The following is a 20696-nucleotide window of genomic DNA, read 5'->3' as shown; positions in this document are numbered from 1 at the left end:
CAGGCCAGCAATAAAATTGTTGGAATAATTGTTGCTGGTCTGCTACGAGCAGGCCAGTAATAAAATTGTTGCAATAATTGTTGCTGATCAGCTCGACACAATCTGGTAATATGGCCCAGTTAAAATTTTTAGCCTGTTAAAATTTTTTTTAGGTTGCTAAAAGATCTTAGCTTGATTTTTTTTAGGTTGCTAAAAGATCTTAGCCTGCTATAATAAATCAGGCTAAAATGATTCTCTTTTTGGCAAGCTAAAAAGAGAATCTTACTTGCCAAAAAGAGAATCTTATGCTTGTAATTTAAATTTAAATTAAAGAAATGTTATTAACTTTTTGTGGATGTAGGTCTTTTGTTGAAGTCCGAACCACGTATATTTTTATGTTTGTGATGTTTTATCTTTGTACAATGTGTGTCGCTATGTGCGTATGTGTGTGTATATATATTATTTTAAATAAAGAGTAAAATAAAAAAAATTAAATATAATTTAATAGATATAAATATAAAGTTAATATAGTTTATAAATAAAAAATTAAAAAAAAAGTTAAAAAGCCCCGGGCCTAACCCGGCCCGCTTCTAGACGAGTCGTTGGTCGGGCCGGGTTCAATCCTAAACTCGACATCAGAGAAATAGATCCGATCAACTCTAATAGGAACGGGCGCAGATAGACCATGCCCGACCTTGAACGGGTCAGGTCACAGGCCTGTACCGGCACGGCCCCTTCCCGCCCCTAACTTTGGTGCAAAGGGACGGTCCCATAAACAAGAGGAAATAATTTCTTAGTACATTAGTCGACAAGAAATAGTTGCTTAAATCATAAGTAACCAAATCTCATAGCACTGTATCTAATATATTGTGGTAGTCTGATAAAAGAGCATCGAGATCAATACACTAAAAAAAAGGAAAAACAAAAAGAAGATGTCGATGACTGACGAGCCAAGCGCAGATTCGTGCATACAGTTTGCTGATCGCCTTGGTCTCCAGGCTGCAGCCAAGGGCTCCCAACTTTGTTTTCTCGCCGCTTTCGATTCGAGCTGCACTCAGCCTCGCAGCGGTTGGGTCCAAGGCTGAGACCCTCAACCAATTCCTCTCGTTCTTGGGTTCGTCCACAGTGGATGACCTCAGCTCGACCGCTGCTAGGCTCTTGGGATCGGTTCGGTCGAGTCGGGCCGGTGATGGTGAAGGATCCCGGTTGTCGTTTGTGAACGGGATTTGGGTTGACGGGTCAACGCCTCTGAAGAGCTCGTTTCAGGAGACTGCGGTGTCTGTGTATGAGGCTGTTGCTGAATCCGTCGACTTCCAGAACAAGGCAAAGCGAACTTCCCTTATTTTGATTTTAGCCCATTGAGTTTTGTGATTAGTATTTCGATTACTTTCTTTTATTATGCTTCATGCCAACACAGGGTATTGTGGAATTGGGGGTTAATTTCACGATACCCGCTGAGTTTTGGTGGGTTTTGCGCATAAACCCCTTGAACTTTTTATCTCACAGACCCGATCGAGGAAACTTTTCTCACCGCCCTTCCTAGCTGTAGTTGGTAAATAGCTAAACTTTCTTTTAGAGAAAAATCCTCAACAAGAGGATAGGCATACGAGGCAAATGCCTAAATTGGGGAATTTTTCTCTCGAGCACATTTTTTTTATTCACCAATTATGAGAAAAGTTTGAAGTTCTAGAGGAGGAGGTTGTGAGATAAAAAGTGTTCAGAGGGTTATGTGCAAGGCCGCCGCAAAGTTATATGCAAAACTCCCCAAAGCTGAGTTGGTTTTACGGATTAACCCTTTTATTTTTCTGCTCTTGCTTCTAGCCCCTTAAGGTTCTAGCCCCTTAAGGTTGTGATTTGCATTTGGAAAACCTCTTTTGAGTCGTTCATTTAGACATATTTTTGCCGAATTAGGTACATGTGTATTGATTTTCTGCTGGCTTGGATGCAAGACACTTAATGTTAGAAGCTCTTCATAATTATTCTCGTTCATTGATCAAGTCCCATTTTAATCGCTCTGTACTCCAGTCTCCCTCCCTCTTAAATCAAATCTCTCAGCAAAAAGTTTTATTTAATCCAAGTTTTCACCTTGTCCGAAAATTAACCACAAAATCAAAAGAAGCTAAACGTACACGTATACATGCACACCACACACTGAAATTTCCCCGTTATGCTCCCAGCAGCCACAAGTAATATACCATATGCATACAAAAACCAGATTAATTACACCGATAATTTTTGTCTTCCAACTAATTAGTATGTCTTCACAAGAGATTCACAAAAACACACAAAAGATAACATTGAACAATACAGAACATTCTAGTTTTCTGGTAATGATTTCAGTTTTTCCGTGGTTTGCCAGCTTTTAGTTTTCAAGACAAGAGAACAGGGACAATTTTTATACTGGATATTTTAGCAATATTCTACTGTTTCTGCCAGTGTATGTAGAATTTATATGACCAAAGTGTAATTTCCTTAAATGTCTCGTATCGAAATATAATTACCTAATAACAAATTTTCTTTCTGTTCCAAGTGGAACTAACTTTAATCTGGCATCATCTACTTATCCATTTTATTGGTACACAGAAGTTTAATCGTAATACACCTAAGCACCAACTTACAGTCTTATATTATTTTCTATTTTTTGTTCAATTTTCCACAAATTTAGCACTAATTCTAGCGATGATGGATATAGGCTCCTCAAGTGGCAATGGAAGTGAATGCTTGGGTTGAAAAAATAACCAATGGAATGGTTAAAAATCTTCTCCCTAATGGTTCTGTCAATGCTTGCACAAGGGTTATTCTCGCCAATGCACTCTATTTCCGAGGGATTTGGGCTGAAAATTTTGACAAATCCAAAACTATGGACAACAAATTTCATCTCCTTGATGGCAGCGTAGTTCAAGCTCCCTTTATGACTAGCAGAAAGAAACAATATATCTCTAGTTATAAAGGCTTCAAAGTACTTAAGCTGCCGTACTCGAAAGACCAAGAAAACAGAAGCTTTTCCTTGCTTGTTTTTCTTCCAAACAAAATAAATGGATTCCAAAATCTTATAGAGATGGCCCTCGCCGATCCTACCTTCTTTGATCGCCATGTTCCGAGAGAAAAGAGTGGGGTTGGCAACTTCATGATTCCTAAGTTTAAAATCTCATCCGGGTTCGAAGCATCAAGGGTTCTGAAGAGTCTAGGATTGGAACTACCCTTTTCAGAGCAAGCAGATTTCACCGAGATGTTGGCAGATTCGTCCTCAAAATTATGTGTTTCGAGCGTGTATCACAAGGTTTCCATCGAAGTTGAAGAGGAAGGCACCACTGCAGCTGCAGCAACTGGGGTGTTAATGATGAAATGTTGTTATATTCCACCAGTAGACTTTGTCGCAGATCATCCATTCATGTTTGCGATCAGAGAAGATGAGACTGGAGCTTTGCTATTCTTAGGGCATGTGGCTAATCCTATGGTGGAAACTTCTATGTAATAGAACGAAAGAGAAGTTAGAATATATATCAACTTAATGGAGTGAAGAACAAGTCGAAATATCATGATGGTAATAGATATTGGAATAAAGTGATTTAATCTAGCTAATATATCTGTGTTGAGGCGTGATCTTTAATTAAATCAGACCGAATCGCATATCCTACGTGCATTGGATGTGCATCAATAAAATTATCGACTTAACAGGTATGCCGCCATCATATTATACGGTAAAAATGAAGCATATATTTCAGTATTCATCTTGTTCTTTCTGAGGAAATTTCAAATTCATTAGGAGCTGCAACCAATATCTATTACACAATGCTAAAGCAAAGTCGATAATGGTTATATGAGCAGAGAGGGTCAAACTACAAACAGAACTAATTGTTCAAGTCCTCACTTCGGCATGCAGGATTGAGTATACTACTTCTTGGCATCCTTCTTGTCATCCTTCTTGTCATCCTTCTTCTCTTCTTTAGCTGGTCCGACTGAGAGTATATCAATTTTCCCTATTTTCTTCAGCTTTTTCGCGATTGCCACCGTATCCATTTCTCCGATGATGGTCATCTTCTGCTCCTTCAGATCCGCAGCTATTGAGTCGATGCCTATAAAATTAAAAAAAAAGCATTCTCGTCGTAATTGAGTTACATATGATGCAGCTTGCGCTGGTCAACATGTCAGATAATTAATCACGAGAAATGCTGGAAGATCGATATCTGGTTAATTCACGTTTTTAATTGTCAATATGCATGGATACACTTCCTCAATCATAATCATTCAGTGATATCTAGACAGTTGTGATTTATTCATGACATAACCAAATTAAACTCCAAGAATTGCATTCACTAACACTTTTTATTCAAGATAAAGCGTAACCACGGATTAAATGATTAGATGTGAAGAAGTGGTATATTAGCCCTATCATTACGTTGGGGGTCAATAGCTTATCCGTATTACGTACTAATTTCATATTGCTTTGATACTACAAGAGTAAAAACATTTTCCAAATTAGAGATACATGGGCCATGGTTCCTATTTATGAGGAAGAATTGCACATGTTGGTAATAATATCTTACAGTGCCAAACTAATATGAAACAAAAAAGTATAACTAGCATTACTTAAAACACGATTAAAAACTCAGTTCTATCAACCGATTAAAGAGATGGGTTTAGGTATTAGTTACACCAAAAAACTAGGTAATACTTGTAATTAGTATATAAGCTCAATGTGTTTCTCAAACTTTTTTCTCGTGAAGTTCATCTAGAACTTAGTTCACTTTAAATTTAGTTCGTATACGAAATTACCGCGGAAGGATTGGATTGACTCCAACTGAATTACGAAAATAATTAACAATGCGACTGAAATCATAAAGTAATTAATAAAAAAAAAGTTGCAGTTTGAGAGTAAAATCAAAACTGAAGTCGACTTGCAAACTTTTTCTCCTTCAAAAACTCTAGGTCTACTTCTACTTGCATTTGTTAAGAGAGAAATAAAAGAAGAAAATGTTTATCTGTCCCGTTTCAATTCTTTATGATTAAGACTCTAAACCGTCTGGTTGTGTTATTAGTTCCTATGAATATATAATTAGTCAAATACATCATGAACACTACACAAACAACAAAATTCCAGGGAAAAAAAATCATGGTCTGTTTCGAATATAATTATCATAGTACCTACTCTAAATAGTTAAATTAAAGTTTGGCAGCTTGCAGAATTCATACTCTTAAACACTTTCCGGAAGTTTCCATTACGAAAAATTGAAATTTTCAATTAAAAAATTAGAGGTTATAAAAAGCGAAAGATAAATACCATAGATATCAGCTGCAGCTTCTATTGCTTTCTGCTTGGTCTTCTCATCATTCATGGCCAGAATTTTGAGAACCACTTTTTGCTGCTTAACAGCAAAAGAAAACATAATTAGCCAACACAAAAGGAGCTAAAGTGCCAAAAACATGAGAAAGGGGATTTAAAAAAAAAATAGAATGTATTGAATTTACATACTTGCACCATCTCTAGAGGCAGAATAAAGAGAGGTAAAATAACCGCAAAAAATGGATGGAAAATAGAGAGTCGGTAAGCTAGAACTACGAACAGGTACCAAATAGGCAAATATAGGGGCACTGTTCTGTTACTCCTAAGGAGAACTTTAGGTACACTTTTAATTAACTTAATAAACAAAATCATCGCTTGGGCTGTTAAGGTTTTATGACGAAGATGGAAGGCTTTCAGTTAAGATTAGCGTTCTGGAGTTACAGCTTAACACAGACAATGATTGCTTTGCCCTCGTAGAGTCAATGGTCAACATTTCCAATGGAAGTCACTTTCCAATGGTGAAGGAAGGGGATGAAGCTGGCTTAGTAGTGTAAGGTTAGGGTCCGTTTGGATCGAGTATTTTGAAGGGGAAAGAAGGGGAAAAGCTGTCAATTTGTCAGCTTTTTGGCAGCTTTCTCCCAAAATCGCCATAGAGGCGATTTTAGAGGAAAGCTGTCAAAAAGCTGACAAATTGACAGTTTTCCTCCTCTTTTTCCCTTCAAAATATCTGATCCAAACAGCCCCTTAGCTTCATCGTGTTTATAAGAGGTGATTTTGGGGGGAAACTGTTAAAAAGCTGATAAATTGACAGCTTTCCCCCTCATTTCCCCTTCAAAATACCTGATCCAAACAGCCCCTTAGCTTCATCGTGCTGACCAAGGGCCGTCGTTTCCTGTTTGGTTAATGTTGTTGAGCTGCCTGGCCTACTTAATTTTTAGCAATGGCAACTTTACAATGGTTTAAGTTAGTCAGAAATATGATATGAAAAGTATATTGGCTATATTTAAATTGGATTTTTTTTGGATGTTTGTTCCTTAAATCTTTCCCAATGCGTATGCTCTGCTATGGTTGTTCCTAATTGGAGAGATTACATTGCAATTTACAAGACTTTTTATTCTATTTAAACCTTTTGTTGTTGTTTGGGGATTATTAATTTATTCGGAAGACTAATTGTGTAACTTATCAGATTTAGGGGGAGTTAATAGAAATTTCAATAGTGTGAGAACTAATTTCAAAATAATAAAGACATGACGGGCTAATATTGACGATAAAGCTACTTTGATGCAAAAAGACAAACATGTTTATCCAAAAAAAAAAATCTTTCTTCCCAAACTTAATTTCCTTTTTCCGAAAAAAGAAACAATTCGTTGGAGATATTAGGAATTTGTATCTTGTGTTGTTTCGGTGATATCTGTCCTAAACCATGAAGGTCATAGGTCTGAGCATGAGTTGTTGTGCGTGGAAGCCAATTGTCGTGTTTCGAGGAATCAAACTAAACCCTGAGAGAGAATACCAAACGATGCAAAATAACGGTAGAAACACAAATAACTAATTTTTGCGTGGTTCGGCAAGTTGCGTACGTTCACGGGGCAATGGGGGATGAGTTTTTCACTAATAGAGAAGAAGAGTACAAACTGAGATTACAAATCACTCGAACAAACCAACTAATTTCACCAACAAATCTCTAATTCTCTCCAAACAAAACCCTAACTAATAGCTTAGAAAATACATCTTTTTTGTGCTCCAAATATCCCCAATTCAAGCCTTTGACTGCGTCAAAGAAACCCTAAAATGTGTTGGTATTTATACCATGTTAGTTCTCATGTTATGAGCCTATATCTTCTAATCTTATTTTGATGATTACAAACAATTCCTAATATTGTTTGTCTAGTGTTTATGTTTCTTATTAGGTATTCTAGACAAACAATGAGTTGGAGGATGGATGGAATTGCGCATTCACGATCATATCCAATGGAGGTTGGCGGAGTAGTGGTTGAAGCATTGCATTCATGTTAAAGATCCAAGTCAAGCTTCATCCACAAGTGTACCAAGATAGAGCTTCGTTGAAGATCATCAAGCTTGGGTAATTTAGTTTAGGTTTTATATTATGTGTGTTAGTACTTTAAGCTCAATTATATTCACACATACACGTTTTGGTTTTTGTATATATATAGTTATATATATACATATATGTTTTTGTTTGATTTTTTAGATATGAAACAAATATATATTCATATGTTTCATATTCTATCATATTTGAAAATATATTGTGTTCTTAGTTTATGGACTTGATAATATGTTTTTATATCTTTTCCTAAGTCTATAAAGCCATACAAAAGTTTCCAAAAGTTTGTTTATGTCAAATGTCAAAAACATGTATGTTTACTTTTCATGTTTTGGACTAATTTTATAAAATGATGAGTTTTCACTATTGGGGAATGCAATTCCAAAAATTCTTTTTATAACATGTTTATTATCATGTTTATAAACATTTCCCAAAGTTTCATAATTTTTGGAATTTATTTGTTATTTTTAAAGGCACTTTAAAATCAGATTTTTAGCATGTACAGTGCCTGTGCACGTTTATAAGTCGACTTATCAGAGTTGACAAGTCGACTTATGAAATGCTCTGGAATGTGCAAAAACTCTCTGCCAAGTCGACTTATTCGAACTGTTAAGTCGACTTAGATCTGTTTTTGTGTGGGTTTTTGGTCATTTCCTTGGGGTTTTGGCTGATGTCTTGGGTTGTTATAAATACCCCATTGCATTTACCTCTCCCAAAAACTAAGAGAATTGTTTAAACAAGTTTAAGGGTGTTTTGTGTTTGTTTAAAAGAGTGTTTAAGAGTTTTGTTTGTGAAGCAAATTTCACAAGAGCAAGTGGAGATCATCCTTTGGTGTTTGAGCATTCACTCTTCTCCCTCTCTCCTGTCATCTATAGAGAAGTTTCCTTAAACTCAATTCTAGCCTTTTATAAGTTTGCTCTTAATTTCATAAGCTAGATTTCATATTGAGTTTATATTGTTTTATCTCTTTGATCACACACAACCTATTGAGCTTATTGTATTTTCATACTTAGTATAATTTGGGTTGTGGGATTGTGTGACTTAGAGTGTGAGCCTACATTGTGTTCTCATCTATTGTAGAGAATAATTTATTTGTATTGAGACAAATTGTGGGGATTCATTTTGTATTACACTAGTACACCAAGAGGAGTGTGTGGTGAGAGACGGGGTTGTCCCAAGAGGAGTGGGGTAGGTGATAATGCCTAGAGAGAAGTTATAATTCCTAACACTTGAGGGAGACACGGGCTAGAGACCAACACTTGAGGTGGTAGTTAGTGTAGTTACATTGTGAGTGATTGTAAAGTTTTCGGTTAGCTAGAAAATCGTATTGTGAGGTGTAAACGTTTTTCGGGTAAGCGTAGAAAACCCGGTGTGATAGTGGAGATCTCCTCGAGGTGAGGAGTGGGGACGTAGGTCAGGGGACCGAACCTCGTGAATATATCTTTTGTTTGTGATTGCTTTGGCGTTCATCTATATTCGTGCTTATTGTTTATATCGCCTTCGTCAATTGCTTGTTTATATTGTCCACTATATTGTTTCACCCTTGTTTATATTTGTATATCCTTGCATATATATCTTGTCATATATCATACTTGCTAGGATATTTGTTAATTAGTTTTTAATTGGCATAAATCGGATTAGATTAGCATAAATCCTATTCACCCCCCTCTAGGGTTCCTTCCTAGCGGCATTAGGGTACTTTCATACCAAACACCAAATTAATTTAGAACAGTAAACAACTCAACATGGGCCTGACCCGACTAGCGGTCGACCGCCACAAAGCTCGCGGTCGATCGCGATCAAACGACAGTACCAGAAAAATCCTACAGGGTATGACGGTCGACCGCGGTGGTCGACCGTGGTGGTCGACCGCGGTGGGCGACGAAAAATCCTACAGGGTATGACGGTCGACCGCGGTGGTCGACCGTGGTGGTCGACCGCGGTGGTCGACCGCACCAAGTCCAGACTTGATTCTAGGGCTGTGCACGAATTCGGTCGACCGGCCTTACACCGTGATCGATCGAAAAACTCCAAAACTATCCCCCCTGTGTCCAAAACCTGTTCTTCACTAAATCTTTCGACGATTCTATAATTCTCCATCTCAGCGAAGTTTTTTCAAAACTGAGCATACACCAAAATATTCAAATGTCCCACTTGTTGCGCCCAGTACGAAGTGAACCAAATTCACGATAACGGACTCAATCCACAACAAGTCGAGACCCAAATAAGAATGTGATCACTCTGCAAAGTCGGTATTAACTCATCAAATCGGCTGTATCATAAAATGACTGCCTACATATCTTCTTGCCCAAGGAATCAAGCATTCACGTAATTCACCAAATGGCCTCCAAAGACCCTCAATCCAATAGAAGAGTTCTCAACTCTTCACCAACAAATCTGTGGCTGATAGCTCTCCCAATGGCCTCAAAGTGAAACAAACCAAACACCTCCACCTGAGGTAAACCAACGGCCATATCCAAATCCGAACTATATCCACCACATGTACTCAAATCAACCAACTCATCATCTGCATCCACATTAATATGATCCCCAAACCGTGTCACCTCAGCTAGAATCCCAAACGATGTAGTATGATCTGGAGTATGTGCAGTAATCTCCATCCAACATGGAGTAATCTCCACCCATCACTCTCTACCTGTTGTGATATCCCAACAATCTGTCCAATACTCTCCACCTGCCAAGAGTTAAATATGACATACCTGCTCAAAACAAAATCAGAAGCTAATACCTGATAATCAAATACGCATCGGAATCTCAAATGTACAATTGGATCAAATCTTACATCCTCGATGTGACCATATGATGGGCAACCAAACATCTGATATAACCCAAAATCTGAAACAGCTCCACCATATCCAAATACACGAAACGCAGCAGTCGACAACCTATGAATAAGATGACACCAATATGTTAAAGCTCTAACACCAAAACCAATGCTCGACATCAACCGTCGATCCTCCTCCAGCAAGGAACGACTCATTAAAACTGTCATCTCATCTTGCTGCCCTAAGATTTTCTCTCCAATGAAGTGTCTCCAATTGCATTGAGCTCGGCACGAATACAGAAAACGGATCCCTCTTGTACTTATCACTAAAATAAGAACGGAGTACCTCCATCCTCTTGTCTTTCTCACACTTCTTCAACATGTTGTAGACTACTAGGATTTCATTCAAACGAGACTTGGTTTCAACCCAAACATGTCTAGAACAGTCATCAACTAAGGAAATCAAATATCTATTACCTCCCAATGATACCTCCTTGTAAGGCCCCCAAATGCCTGAATGAACACCATCTAGAAGATCCTTTGCTCGGTGAATAGAAGTGTCAAACTTCACCTCGATCTTCTTGCTCATACCAATGTGCTCACAAGACATCAAATTGTAGGTCCAAGCACCTCTCCATAAACCAAAATTGTTCGTGTCATTAAACTTCTTCACATCTATTTTCATAGAGTGGATATTTAAACTTTGGACGATCTTTACGCCGTAAGTACCCTCTATAACTCCTTCTTTCTCGGTCATCTTTCTCAAAGCACTAACAAACCAATGCGGAACAAATGAAGAATAGATCCAAATTGAAAAAGAGAGATTTTTACCTCTAACTAAAACTCTAACAAGGGCCTCCAAAAGATCTCACCCCCACACGACGGTAGACAAATATCCACAATAGTAAAAACCTCATATTTATCACCAACTGAAGCCCTAGATGAACTTTCAAAGTGATCAGTTCTTCCAACTAGCCCAAACGTAGCCCAAGCTCTGATACCATTTGTTGTGCGTGGAAGCCAATTGTTGTGCTTCGAAGAACCAAACCAAACGCCGAGAGAGAAGACCAAACAATGCAAAATAACGACACAAACACAAACAACCAATTTTTACGTGGTTTGGCAAGTTGTCTACATCTACGGGGCAAAGGGGATGAATTTTTTACTAATAGAGAAGAAGATTACAAACTGAGATTACAAATCACTCAAACAAACCAACTAATCTCACCAAGAAATATATAATTCTCTCCAAACAAAACCATAACCAATAGCTCAAAAAATACATGTTTTTTGTGCTCCAAATATCCTCAATTCAAGCCTTTGACTGCGCCAAAGAAAGCCTAAAACGTGTTGGTATTTATACCAAATACCAAACAAATTCAGAACAGGAAACAACTCAACATGGGCCTGACCCGACTGGCGGTCGACTGCCACAAAGCTCACGGTCGACCTGACCCGACTGGCGGTCGACTGCCACAAAGCTCACGGTCGACCGCGATCAAACGACAAAACCAGAAAAATCCTACAGGGTATGGCAGTCAACCGCGACGGTCGACCGCATCAAGTCCAGACTCGATTCTAGGATCTGTGCACAAATTCGATCGACCGACCTTGCATCACGATCGACCGAACAACTCCAAAACTGTTTCCCCTGTGTCCAAAACCTATTTTTTGCCAAATCTTTCACCGATTCTCCATGAGTCTCTTCTTCAAAATCTGATAATTGTATACTTTTCATTAGGTTTGGCCAGTCTAATAATTGGAAGAAAGAATTTAATAAAAGGTAGTATAAGAAAAATATAACTCTAGAACTAGATCTCTTATTTATGTATAACAAAAAATGACATGATAACTTCATACTTTTCATCAGGTTTGCCAGTATTATAACTGGAAGAAAGAATTCAATGAACGATATTTTTCTCAACGGACGGTATTTTTAAGAGAAATATAACTCTAGAATCAGATCCCTTCTTTATATACAATAAGAGATTGGTGGTTCTCCTAAATACACAAAAAAACTAATGTAGGCATCGAAAATTGCCTATAGGTCTCCATGAACAGCTCAGTGTTAAGGAACGACGATGAACGTCACTATCCGGTTCACAGGAGTTCGATTGATGTCGGTGAATGCTTGAAGTGAATCGACGAACTACGTGAACTAACAGAATTTCGGAATAACGAAGGCACAGACTAATCAGGAGCCTCGCGATGTTTACAAAAGGAACAATGCCCTTCGTGTCTTATTCATTCTACAGATGATCCAGCCATCGGAGCTGATAGAACTCCTCGTCGGCTTTCCAACGCACTTCGAACCATTCAAATCCGAGTTCGGATGAAGAATTTACAGCGAAAGCGGACAAATGGGCACAACAGTGTGTCTCGGACCAACGAGACACCCTAAGGTGTCTCGGCTAAGGCCGAGACACCCTAGGGTGTCTCGGCTCAGGTTGAGACATTCTGGGGTGTCTCCAACGCAGAAAAAGGTCTTTATGCGGTTTTAACCTCCCGAAACCTCCTGGAGCCTATAAATACAGCCCCGGGTCCTCACTTTTTTCGGATCTGGAGTTTTGGAGAATTGGCGAAGCCCTGCCGGATTGAAGAGTGATCGAGTTCTTCAACGCGAGAGATCGAGAGTCGTCAGATCTGCATCACCCGCATCTGATCCTTAGTATTATCCCGTTGTGGTAATTCTAAGAAGAGCAATTATCTCACTGTTGTCGAGATAAGCGCTTCTACTTCTAGATTCCTTCACGGATCGACGAAGTTGTGGACCTGATCTGATCGCCAGGTAGTCCACGGATATCTACGTCCCCGTCACCGGCTAAAGACCCACGCAAGCAAGAAACGACGAACGGATCTTGTGTTATTTTCGAAAAGTTGTAATCTTTCATTTTCGTTATTCTTTTTTTATTGAATATTTTGAATTCTTTGTAAGCGATCCAGATTATAATGAATTCAACAACGAAGGCAACTTTTACCGAAAACAACTAACATGTGTCATCTTAATGCATTACATGTGTTATATCAAAAAATAGTTATGTGTCCTCTTATCCTATCAGAAGATGGCATGTAGAAACATAATATTATCTTCACTTAATTCTTATTGAGTCAAAACTATCCATAAATTAAGAAATTGATGGTTCTCCTAAATACGCAAAAACTTATGTGTGTCATCTAAATGCATAACATGTGTCATATTAAAAAATAAGATATGTCCTTCTATCAGAAGATGACATATAGACACATAATATTATCTTCACATAATGAAGAATTCTTATCAAATCAAAACTATCCATAATTAAAAAATTAATAATCAAATATTTAATAATCGTAATCAGGTTACTATAGCTACATGAAAAACAAGGCTATGTGATTTACGTGCCCAATTCCTTTAATAAAGAAATTTTATCCCTAGATCATCCTTTCCTATTCAAATTATGAATAGGTGGCTCAAATCTTTTTCTTAAAATAGGATTCAAGATATTTGGCATAGTCGTTGTGGGTCCTAATTAGGCTGGAGAATTTTGTCAGCCTAGTAAATGGCCCCAAACAAACACGGTAGCCGCTGAGTTTTGCTATCATAAAAAAAGTAGTTGATTTGAATTTTGAAAGCGGTTTGACAAATTTTTGCCACGTGTCAGGTAACATTTTCATGGGGTAAGAGTTTTTAGTAATAGACTAGTTTCAGGCCCGTGCGATGCACGGATTTGTTTAATATATAAAAATTAATGTAGCAAAAGAATGCAAAGTAAAACAGTAATAATGTATAAGTAGTCAGAAATGATACAACCTAAGTTGCATATATAGTTTAAAAAATTAGAAAGTTTGGAAAACTTGAATCAGTTTAAGATCATATATAGTTTGAAAAACGTAATTGTGTAAACATGGTATTCAGAAATATGGTGGGAGTTATTTTATTATTTAGAAGATGGAAAAAATTCAAAATTAAAGTAAAATGTCAAAAATGTACCAAAAATAGGTAAACTTAAAAAAATTGAAAAAATGAAAGGTTTGGAAAAATGTAAACATGAGAAAATAATTTTTGAACATTTTTTGCAAGTCATATCAATATTTAAGCCGTTATAACTTTCCAAAAAAATTGGTAAAATAAAAGTGTAATGTTAAAAAATAAAGAAAATATAATATCTATCATATAAGGGGTGTATGACATCCACCTGACGAAAATAAGAGACAATGTAATACCTAAATCAAATAAAATCAGTGTAAAAATTGTATATTATTAAGATTTAAGAACATCATCAAACCATAAGAATACGGCATAAGGAGTACTCAATTAGTTAAATAGAATGTAACTTTCACATACTCTATATAAACATAAGAAAGAACAAAAATATTAAAGTGAAATGCATTGCCATTGGAGAAAAATAACAAAACACAATATAAGAGAAATACATTCTAGTAAGATTATATTGAATTCATCACTTACCAATAGTAAAGATAAACAAAGAAACAAACAGATCTGAAATAGAAAAATATAATTATATAGAAAGAAAAAAAATATATACTTGTATTCAATAAGATACATGAATTAAAAAAATAAAATTTTAGTTTGTCAAACATACACCCAAGCATGCACCACTACATACACATATTACAGGACACACTCAGATAGAGCTAACAAATTTATCCAAAACTTAAAATCACATTAGAATAATTTCATGCTATGAATTAGCCGAATAATAACTACTGACTTTTATGTTCTCAAGCATATAGTGTCTTATAACCTTACAATTCGAAACATTGGTTAAAAAATTCAAGGAAGATTCTTAATATTACTAATTTCATAATACTTGATACAATGTTACAATCAAAATTTGGGCAACCTTAAAAAAAGTTTATGTAAATGTAGTGATATTTCATTCAGCAACCAAAAAATTATATTATTTTAAATGCAATTTTATATAATATTCACAAACTACTCTTAGATGTTCACAAATCTACTAATTAATCTCAAACTACTACAAAATTAATTCTCTTTTTCAAAGACTAAGAAATATATTTTACAATCTAATTTTAGCAATAATTAGAATCTTAATTTTTATTAGCAAGTCAAAGGAAGAGCACATTAAACTTGATAGAGGCAAAAACTCAAAACACCTAAAACACCCAAAATGAACTCACGTTCCCATCAGCACCGTCGTGGCCATTATCATGACCACAAACTTCTTACGCACCTTGTAATGCTCTCTCAAAATCCTTCAAGAGCTCTATCGCCTCATCCTGCACCAAATTAGGATTCTCAAGAATAATAATGAGAGCAGAAAAAATTTTCAAAGAGGGAGAACAGAACGGTGTGAGAAATCCCTCAATCTAAGCCTCTTTTTGGCCCTCGGTCTTCGTCACCTACGAAATTGACAATAATAATGTTTAGCCCCTACTTTTAGGATAACAATAATAAAGGATACAAAAGAAATTTACAGGTAAGGATAGCATACCACATCAACAAGGGAACCAATACAGACTGTAAAGAAGCCATCCCCAAGACCAGATAAAAGATGGGTAAAGACATTGTCAGAGAAGCCGGGAATTTTCAATATGGTCTGTGCAAATCACAAAAATTACGGAGCAAATAAGAGACAACATTAAAATGATACAAAAATATCCAATGAGAATCTTCTTTGATGACTGGAATATAAACCTATTGCACTTGGTCATAACTTGCCAATTCTACAGCATTTATTATAGCATTACGTGCAACATTAGGACCAATCCCAGTCCACAGAGCACAAACTCCTTCCTAACATTTTGAAATCTTTGACAACTTCAGTAAAATAGCATGACTGAGAAAAGGTAGAATTAATTGGAGTTCAATATAAAACCTGTTTGACTATAGTAGAGTAAGCATTCAGAGCTCCTGAATAACGTCTTGGTACACCCGCTAGAAGCTTGCCTTCAGCTTGAAGTCGTACTTTCACCAAATCGGTTGGATTAACGACTGTTATTGCTATAGCACATATTTGAAAATTATAGCACAAACATGTTATAAAATTGTTAGGAGTAGCCCAAAGAAGAAATCTTACCTTAGAAATTAAAAAAACTCAAATGTAAAATGGTCAAACAGATGTAGTTTAACTGACATGGACATTATGAATTAAACTATAAAATAAACCTAGATCTACCAGTTGTAAGGCCAACAAGTATTTTCTTGGTTAGAGGAATATCTCCAACGAAATTCTCACCAACATACAAGGATTTAACCTAACAAAAGAGCTAACAACTGACAAATAAGGAATATAAATATCAAGCAAATTCCCATTTGATAAACAGTATAAACTTACTGGCTCATACAGTCTAATCCGTAGGCCTCCAAATACACATTGACAATGTAATCCTGGCACGATACCTTTCCAAAGTGCTGTCGGGCCTTCTTTTCTAGCAATTGTAGATACAGTGCCTAACATGCCTCTGTATTTTGGTAAAGTCTCTACATCTTCTTAAACCGCTTTCTTTTGAAGCTGAAGCCTGACTTTTGCAGTGTCCAAAGGAATGGTGCAAACTTGCACATGAATTTATTCAAAAATCTACTAATTAATCTCAAACTACTACAAAACTAATTCTCTTATTCAAAAACTAAGAAATATATTTTACAACCTAATTTCAGCAATAATTAGAATCTAAGTTTTTTAAGCAAGTTACAGGAAGAGTACATTAAACTTAATAGAGGCAAAAACTCAAAACACCTCGCACTTGAAAATAATAACACAAAAATAGCCTCACACTTGGAAAACCAAAGGAAATGTTCTCACAATTGGAAAAACCAAACCAATGCCCACACATTTGGGAAAACCCCAAACAAAAAAAGAAAAAAAAAACTAACAAATAACCCATTTTCAAGTCAAGTGCGCGTTGCGTGCACCAAGATACTACTGATACTATGTGGCAATTCTAAAAAGATAACAAAAGAATCATATCAATTATCAAATTATCAATCCGCTTCTCTACACAAGACAACAAAGTTTTGCTCTATGAAAAGCCATCATCATCAAACTGAGTAGGCCTCCAAATACACATTGACGATGTAATCCTGGCACAATACCCTTCCAAAGTATTGCCAAGCCTTCTTCTCTAGCAATTGTAGATACAGTGCCTAACATGCCTCTGTATTTTGGTAAAGTCTCTACATCTTCTTAAACCGCTTTCTTTTGAAGCTGAAGCCTGACTTTTGCAGTGTCCAAAGGAATGGTGCAAACTTGCACATGAATTTATTCAAAAATCTACTAATTAATCTCAAACTACTACAAAACTAATTCTCTTATTCAAAAACTAAGAAATATATTTTACAACCTAATTTCAGCAATAATTAGAATCTAAGTTTTTTTAAGCAAGTCACAGGAAGAGTACATTAAACTTGATAGAGGCAAAAACTCAAAACACCTCACACTTGGGAATAATAACACAAAAATAGCCTCACACTTGGAAAACCAAAGGAAATATTCTCACAATTGGAAAAACCAAACCAATGCCCACACATTTGGGAAAACCCCAAACAAAAAAAGAAAAAAAAAACTAACAAATAACCCATTTTCAAGTCAAGTGCGCGTTGCGTGCACCAAGATACTACTGATACTATGTGGCAATTCTAAAAAGATAACAAAAGAATCATATCAATTATCAAATTATCAATTCGCTTCTCCACACAAGACAACAAACTTTTGCTCTATGAAAAGCCATCATCATCAAACTGAGTTTATTGAAATTACTAGTAGTAAAGACATATAAGAAGAAGGACTAAAATTGCCAACCAAAATAGTAGGTGGTTTGATGGAGTATGTGAGACAAATCATATTTCTAACCTAATATTGTCAAGTGGTTGAATTCCTCTAAGCTTATCATAATTAGTGGTAGAAAAAGGCTTTGCATAATTCCATCAGAAGGCACACTAAAAATGAAAAAAAAACTCAAAAGAGTACTAATATAAAGTATAATACAAAGCATGACAGATTATTCCCACCACTGAGAAGATCATATCTACTTAAAATCGTATAGAAGAAGCAAAGCTGGGGCCAGATATTTATATCTATCTGTTTTTGTAAAATAAGAACAATAACTAAAGTTTATAACAGTGAAAAATTCCCTCTGCCGACACAAAAAGTGAGTACAAAAAAAAAGCATGATACCCAACAGAGAACATTCTCTGAGAGCAAAATCTAATTGACACTAGATAAAGATGAATAGGTAAAAATTAAATATATTTCTTTATTCAATACCCAACAAAGTACATAGATCTGCAAGGAATATAACAGAAATTGCTAGCTATGAACAAAGTAAAACCTTATCTCAGACAAATATGCTAAAATTAGTTAAATTTGTTTAGTAACCACAAGAACAGAGCGTTATTGATCAATTTGAGTATTCATAAAATGAAATTGACATAATTTTAGCTTGTTAGAACTTTACTAATCAATTTTGAGAATTCATAAAATTCTACAAATATTAATTCTCCATGCACATAAGTTTCCTCCTAAAAGACCATAAAATCCATAAAATCCAAGGCAAACCCTTCTTAATTCTATAAAATCCATAAAATCTAAGGCAAACCCTTCTTAATTCTAGAGTTCCCTTCAAGAGATTCCTGTATTGCAGAGAAAAAGAACTGCCATGAACTAAGAAGAAAATAAAAAATTTAAACAAATTAAACATAATAGCTTTATAATTAACAAATTTAAATTAAAAGAAAAACCTGCTCAGCTGAAGGAGAGGAAAAAAAGTTGCTTACTCTCAACAACAACAAGTGCTTTGGAGTCATCAGCCTTCTCTTTGGCCGGAGGCGATGGTGTCGCCGGAGATGGGATCACTTCCTTCTCATCCGCCACATCTTTCGGGGCCTCGGTTGCCGTCAATGGCGGCGTAGCAGGAGCTTCTGGCTCTGTTGAGACCTAATCGAAAATGAGCCTTAGATTGAGGGGAGACGAAGAGATTTAGGGGATTTCAATTGAAAATGAGGCTTAGATTGAGGGATTTCAAAAAGAGGGTGGGATTGAGGGAGACGAAGAGACGATTTGGGGTTTGTCTAGATTATTTCTGAGATCGATGAATGCTTAATGATTTTGGAAGTTAAAGAAATGGTGTCATTGAATATTAAAAAGATTTTTTTAAGAAAATTAAAAAAAAAAAAAAAATTGCCGAGTGACGTGTGCAAAGATAAGAGTTTTTAGTAATAGAAAATATATAGATATAGATGCCCCTCGGATTATTGCCAAGTGAAGCTCGCTATTAAAGCAAAAGCCGGAATTTTAGGAGCATTAATTGTAGTAACGAAAACGGAGGTGACGAACCAACCATAATTCAACTCACCGATATAAATTGCGTATAGGTTACGAGCCTAAAAAGTAAGATTGCCTCCAGCTGTCCAGCTTGTAGTCGTTCGTTTTATTTCTTTGCTAAACAAAGGAAAACGGTACATTTCATAAAAAGCCCTTGAACTTTAAGCCACTTTGCACATAACCTCATTTAACTTTGTTTATTCGTCAAAGCCCCCGAACTTGTCTCATTTCACCACCAAAGTAACACCAACTTTGAGGATTCTGTCAAGCATGTGACAACAAAGAATGAAATTACCTCTAGGCTTATAAAAATTACCCCTTTATTCATTGTATAATTTTTCGTGAGTTATGTTTCAAAAAGGATATTTTGATCATTTTAGTTATTAACAGGTAACATCATTAGGTGCAGCTTTGAAGAAACTTCATAGTTTGGAGGGGTTAAGTGAGAAATCTACAGTTTGGGGGTGTTAAATGGAATAAATATACGTCGTAGGGCTTATATGCAGAACCCCAAAAGTTCAAAGAGTTGAATGATGCGCGAAATTTAACCCAAGGCAAATAACACTGCAAGCTTTTAAAATATATAGGGGCAAAGAGGCAAAACTGCGCACTTTTTCTTCGGCACCGATTTGAATAAGAAAACCAGGGAGACTTTCTCATATAATTTATCACTCATTTGACGACAAACTTTCAATCTACGTCAGCAGACAAACAGATGCCGCTTATTGCGCTGATTTTAATTTTAATTTAAGTTTTCTTCAAATCCTTTTGGTTTAATTTATTTTTGTTACTAACACAAAAAAAAAAGTTTTTGTATTTCATTCAAAATTCAAGATTTTTACTTTCAAATTTATATTAGGGTTATGACGATAATTCTAGATTTAAAATTTAATTTTGTGCGAGATGCATTAGCCACCATGCTTTCTCAAAAATAGAATAGTTTCATAAATATTTAGAGAAAATTGCGGATAACCTAATTAATCATCTGCCACTTGAAAAACACTTATTATCTCTCAACTTGTTTATGAATTAACATTAATTTCATGTAAAAGACGAGCAAATTATCCTCCTCAAATTCAATCTAAAAGAGATAAAAGGTTAATAAATGAGTTATGAGATGATAAATACTAACAAGTATATAGGTAATTAAAGAGGATTATTATCAATTTTCCAATATTTAATAGAATATAATAATCATAATTATTACTCTTATAATTTGAAACTAAATATTAAGATATCTTTTTCATAACCCTAATACATTTTTAAGTAGATAAAGTGTTGGAAATTGGGAAAAGGGAT

General features: G+C 35.8%; 2 protein-coding genes and 1 long non-coding RNA gene across 4 annotated transcripts; 1 reads left to right on the top strand and 2 right to left on the bottom strand.

The window, feature by feature from the left end:
• LOC109836920 (serpin-ZXA-like) lies at positions 813-3480 on the top strand. Its single transcript, XM_020404964.1, is given in 3 exon segments — positions 813-994; positions 996-1302; positions 2672-3480. Coding segments are annotated over 3 exon segments (1173 nt in total). The 5' UTR covers positions 813-911; the 3' UTR covers positions 3455-3480.
• On the bottom strand, positions 3672-5594 carry LOC109836921 (heavy metal-associated isoprenylated plant protein 39-like). 2 transcript variants are annotated; one of them, XM_020404966.1, is made up of 3 exons: positions 5453-5594; positions 5261-5342; positions 3672-4055 (listed from the first exon to the last, which is right to left on the bottom strand). In XM_020404966.1, the coding sequence occupies exons 1-3, from the start codon at positions 5459-5461 to the stop codon at positions 3874-3876; spliced, it is 273 nt and encodes a 90-aa protein (XP_020260555.1). In that variant the 5' UTR covers positions 5462-5594; the 3' UTR covers positions 3672-3873. The 2 variants fall into 2 exon arrangements, with proteins under 2 accessions (XP_020260555.1, XP_020260554.1); XM_020404965.1 differs by having other exon boundaries at positions 5261-5345; positions 5453-5528.
• On the bottom strand, positions 15309-19228 carry LOC109839788. The gene is made up of 4 exons (XR_002246747.1): positions 18851-19228; positions 15954-16078; positions 15570-15674; positions 15309-15477 (listed from the first exon to the last, which is right to left on the bottom strand). It is a non-coding gene; the product is annotated as an uncharacterized LOC109839788 (long non-coding RNA).

This window comes from Asparagus officinalis, chromosome 4, assembly GCF_001876935.1.
Source record: "Asparagus officinalis chromosome 4, Aspof.V1, whole genome shotgun sequence".
In the NCBI taxonomy this organism is placed as follows: Eukaryota; Viridiplantae; Streptophyta; class Magnoliopsida; order Asparagales; family Asparagaceae; genus Asparagus; species Asparagus officinalis.
This window is presented reverse-complemented; position numbering and strand designations above follow the sequence as displayed.

Bases quoted from the DNA above. Each gene is read 5' to 3' on its own strand.
- LOC109836921 (XM_020404965.1), bottom strand. The intron at 4,056-5,260 runs GTATTTATCTTT...TTAATTTTATAG, and splicing joins AGCTGCAGCTGATATCTATG to GCATCGACTCAATAGCTGCG.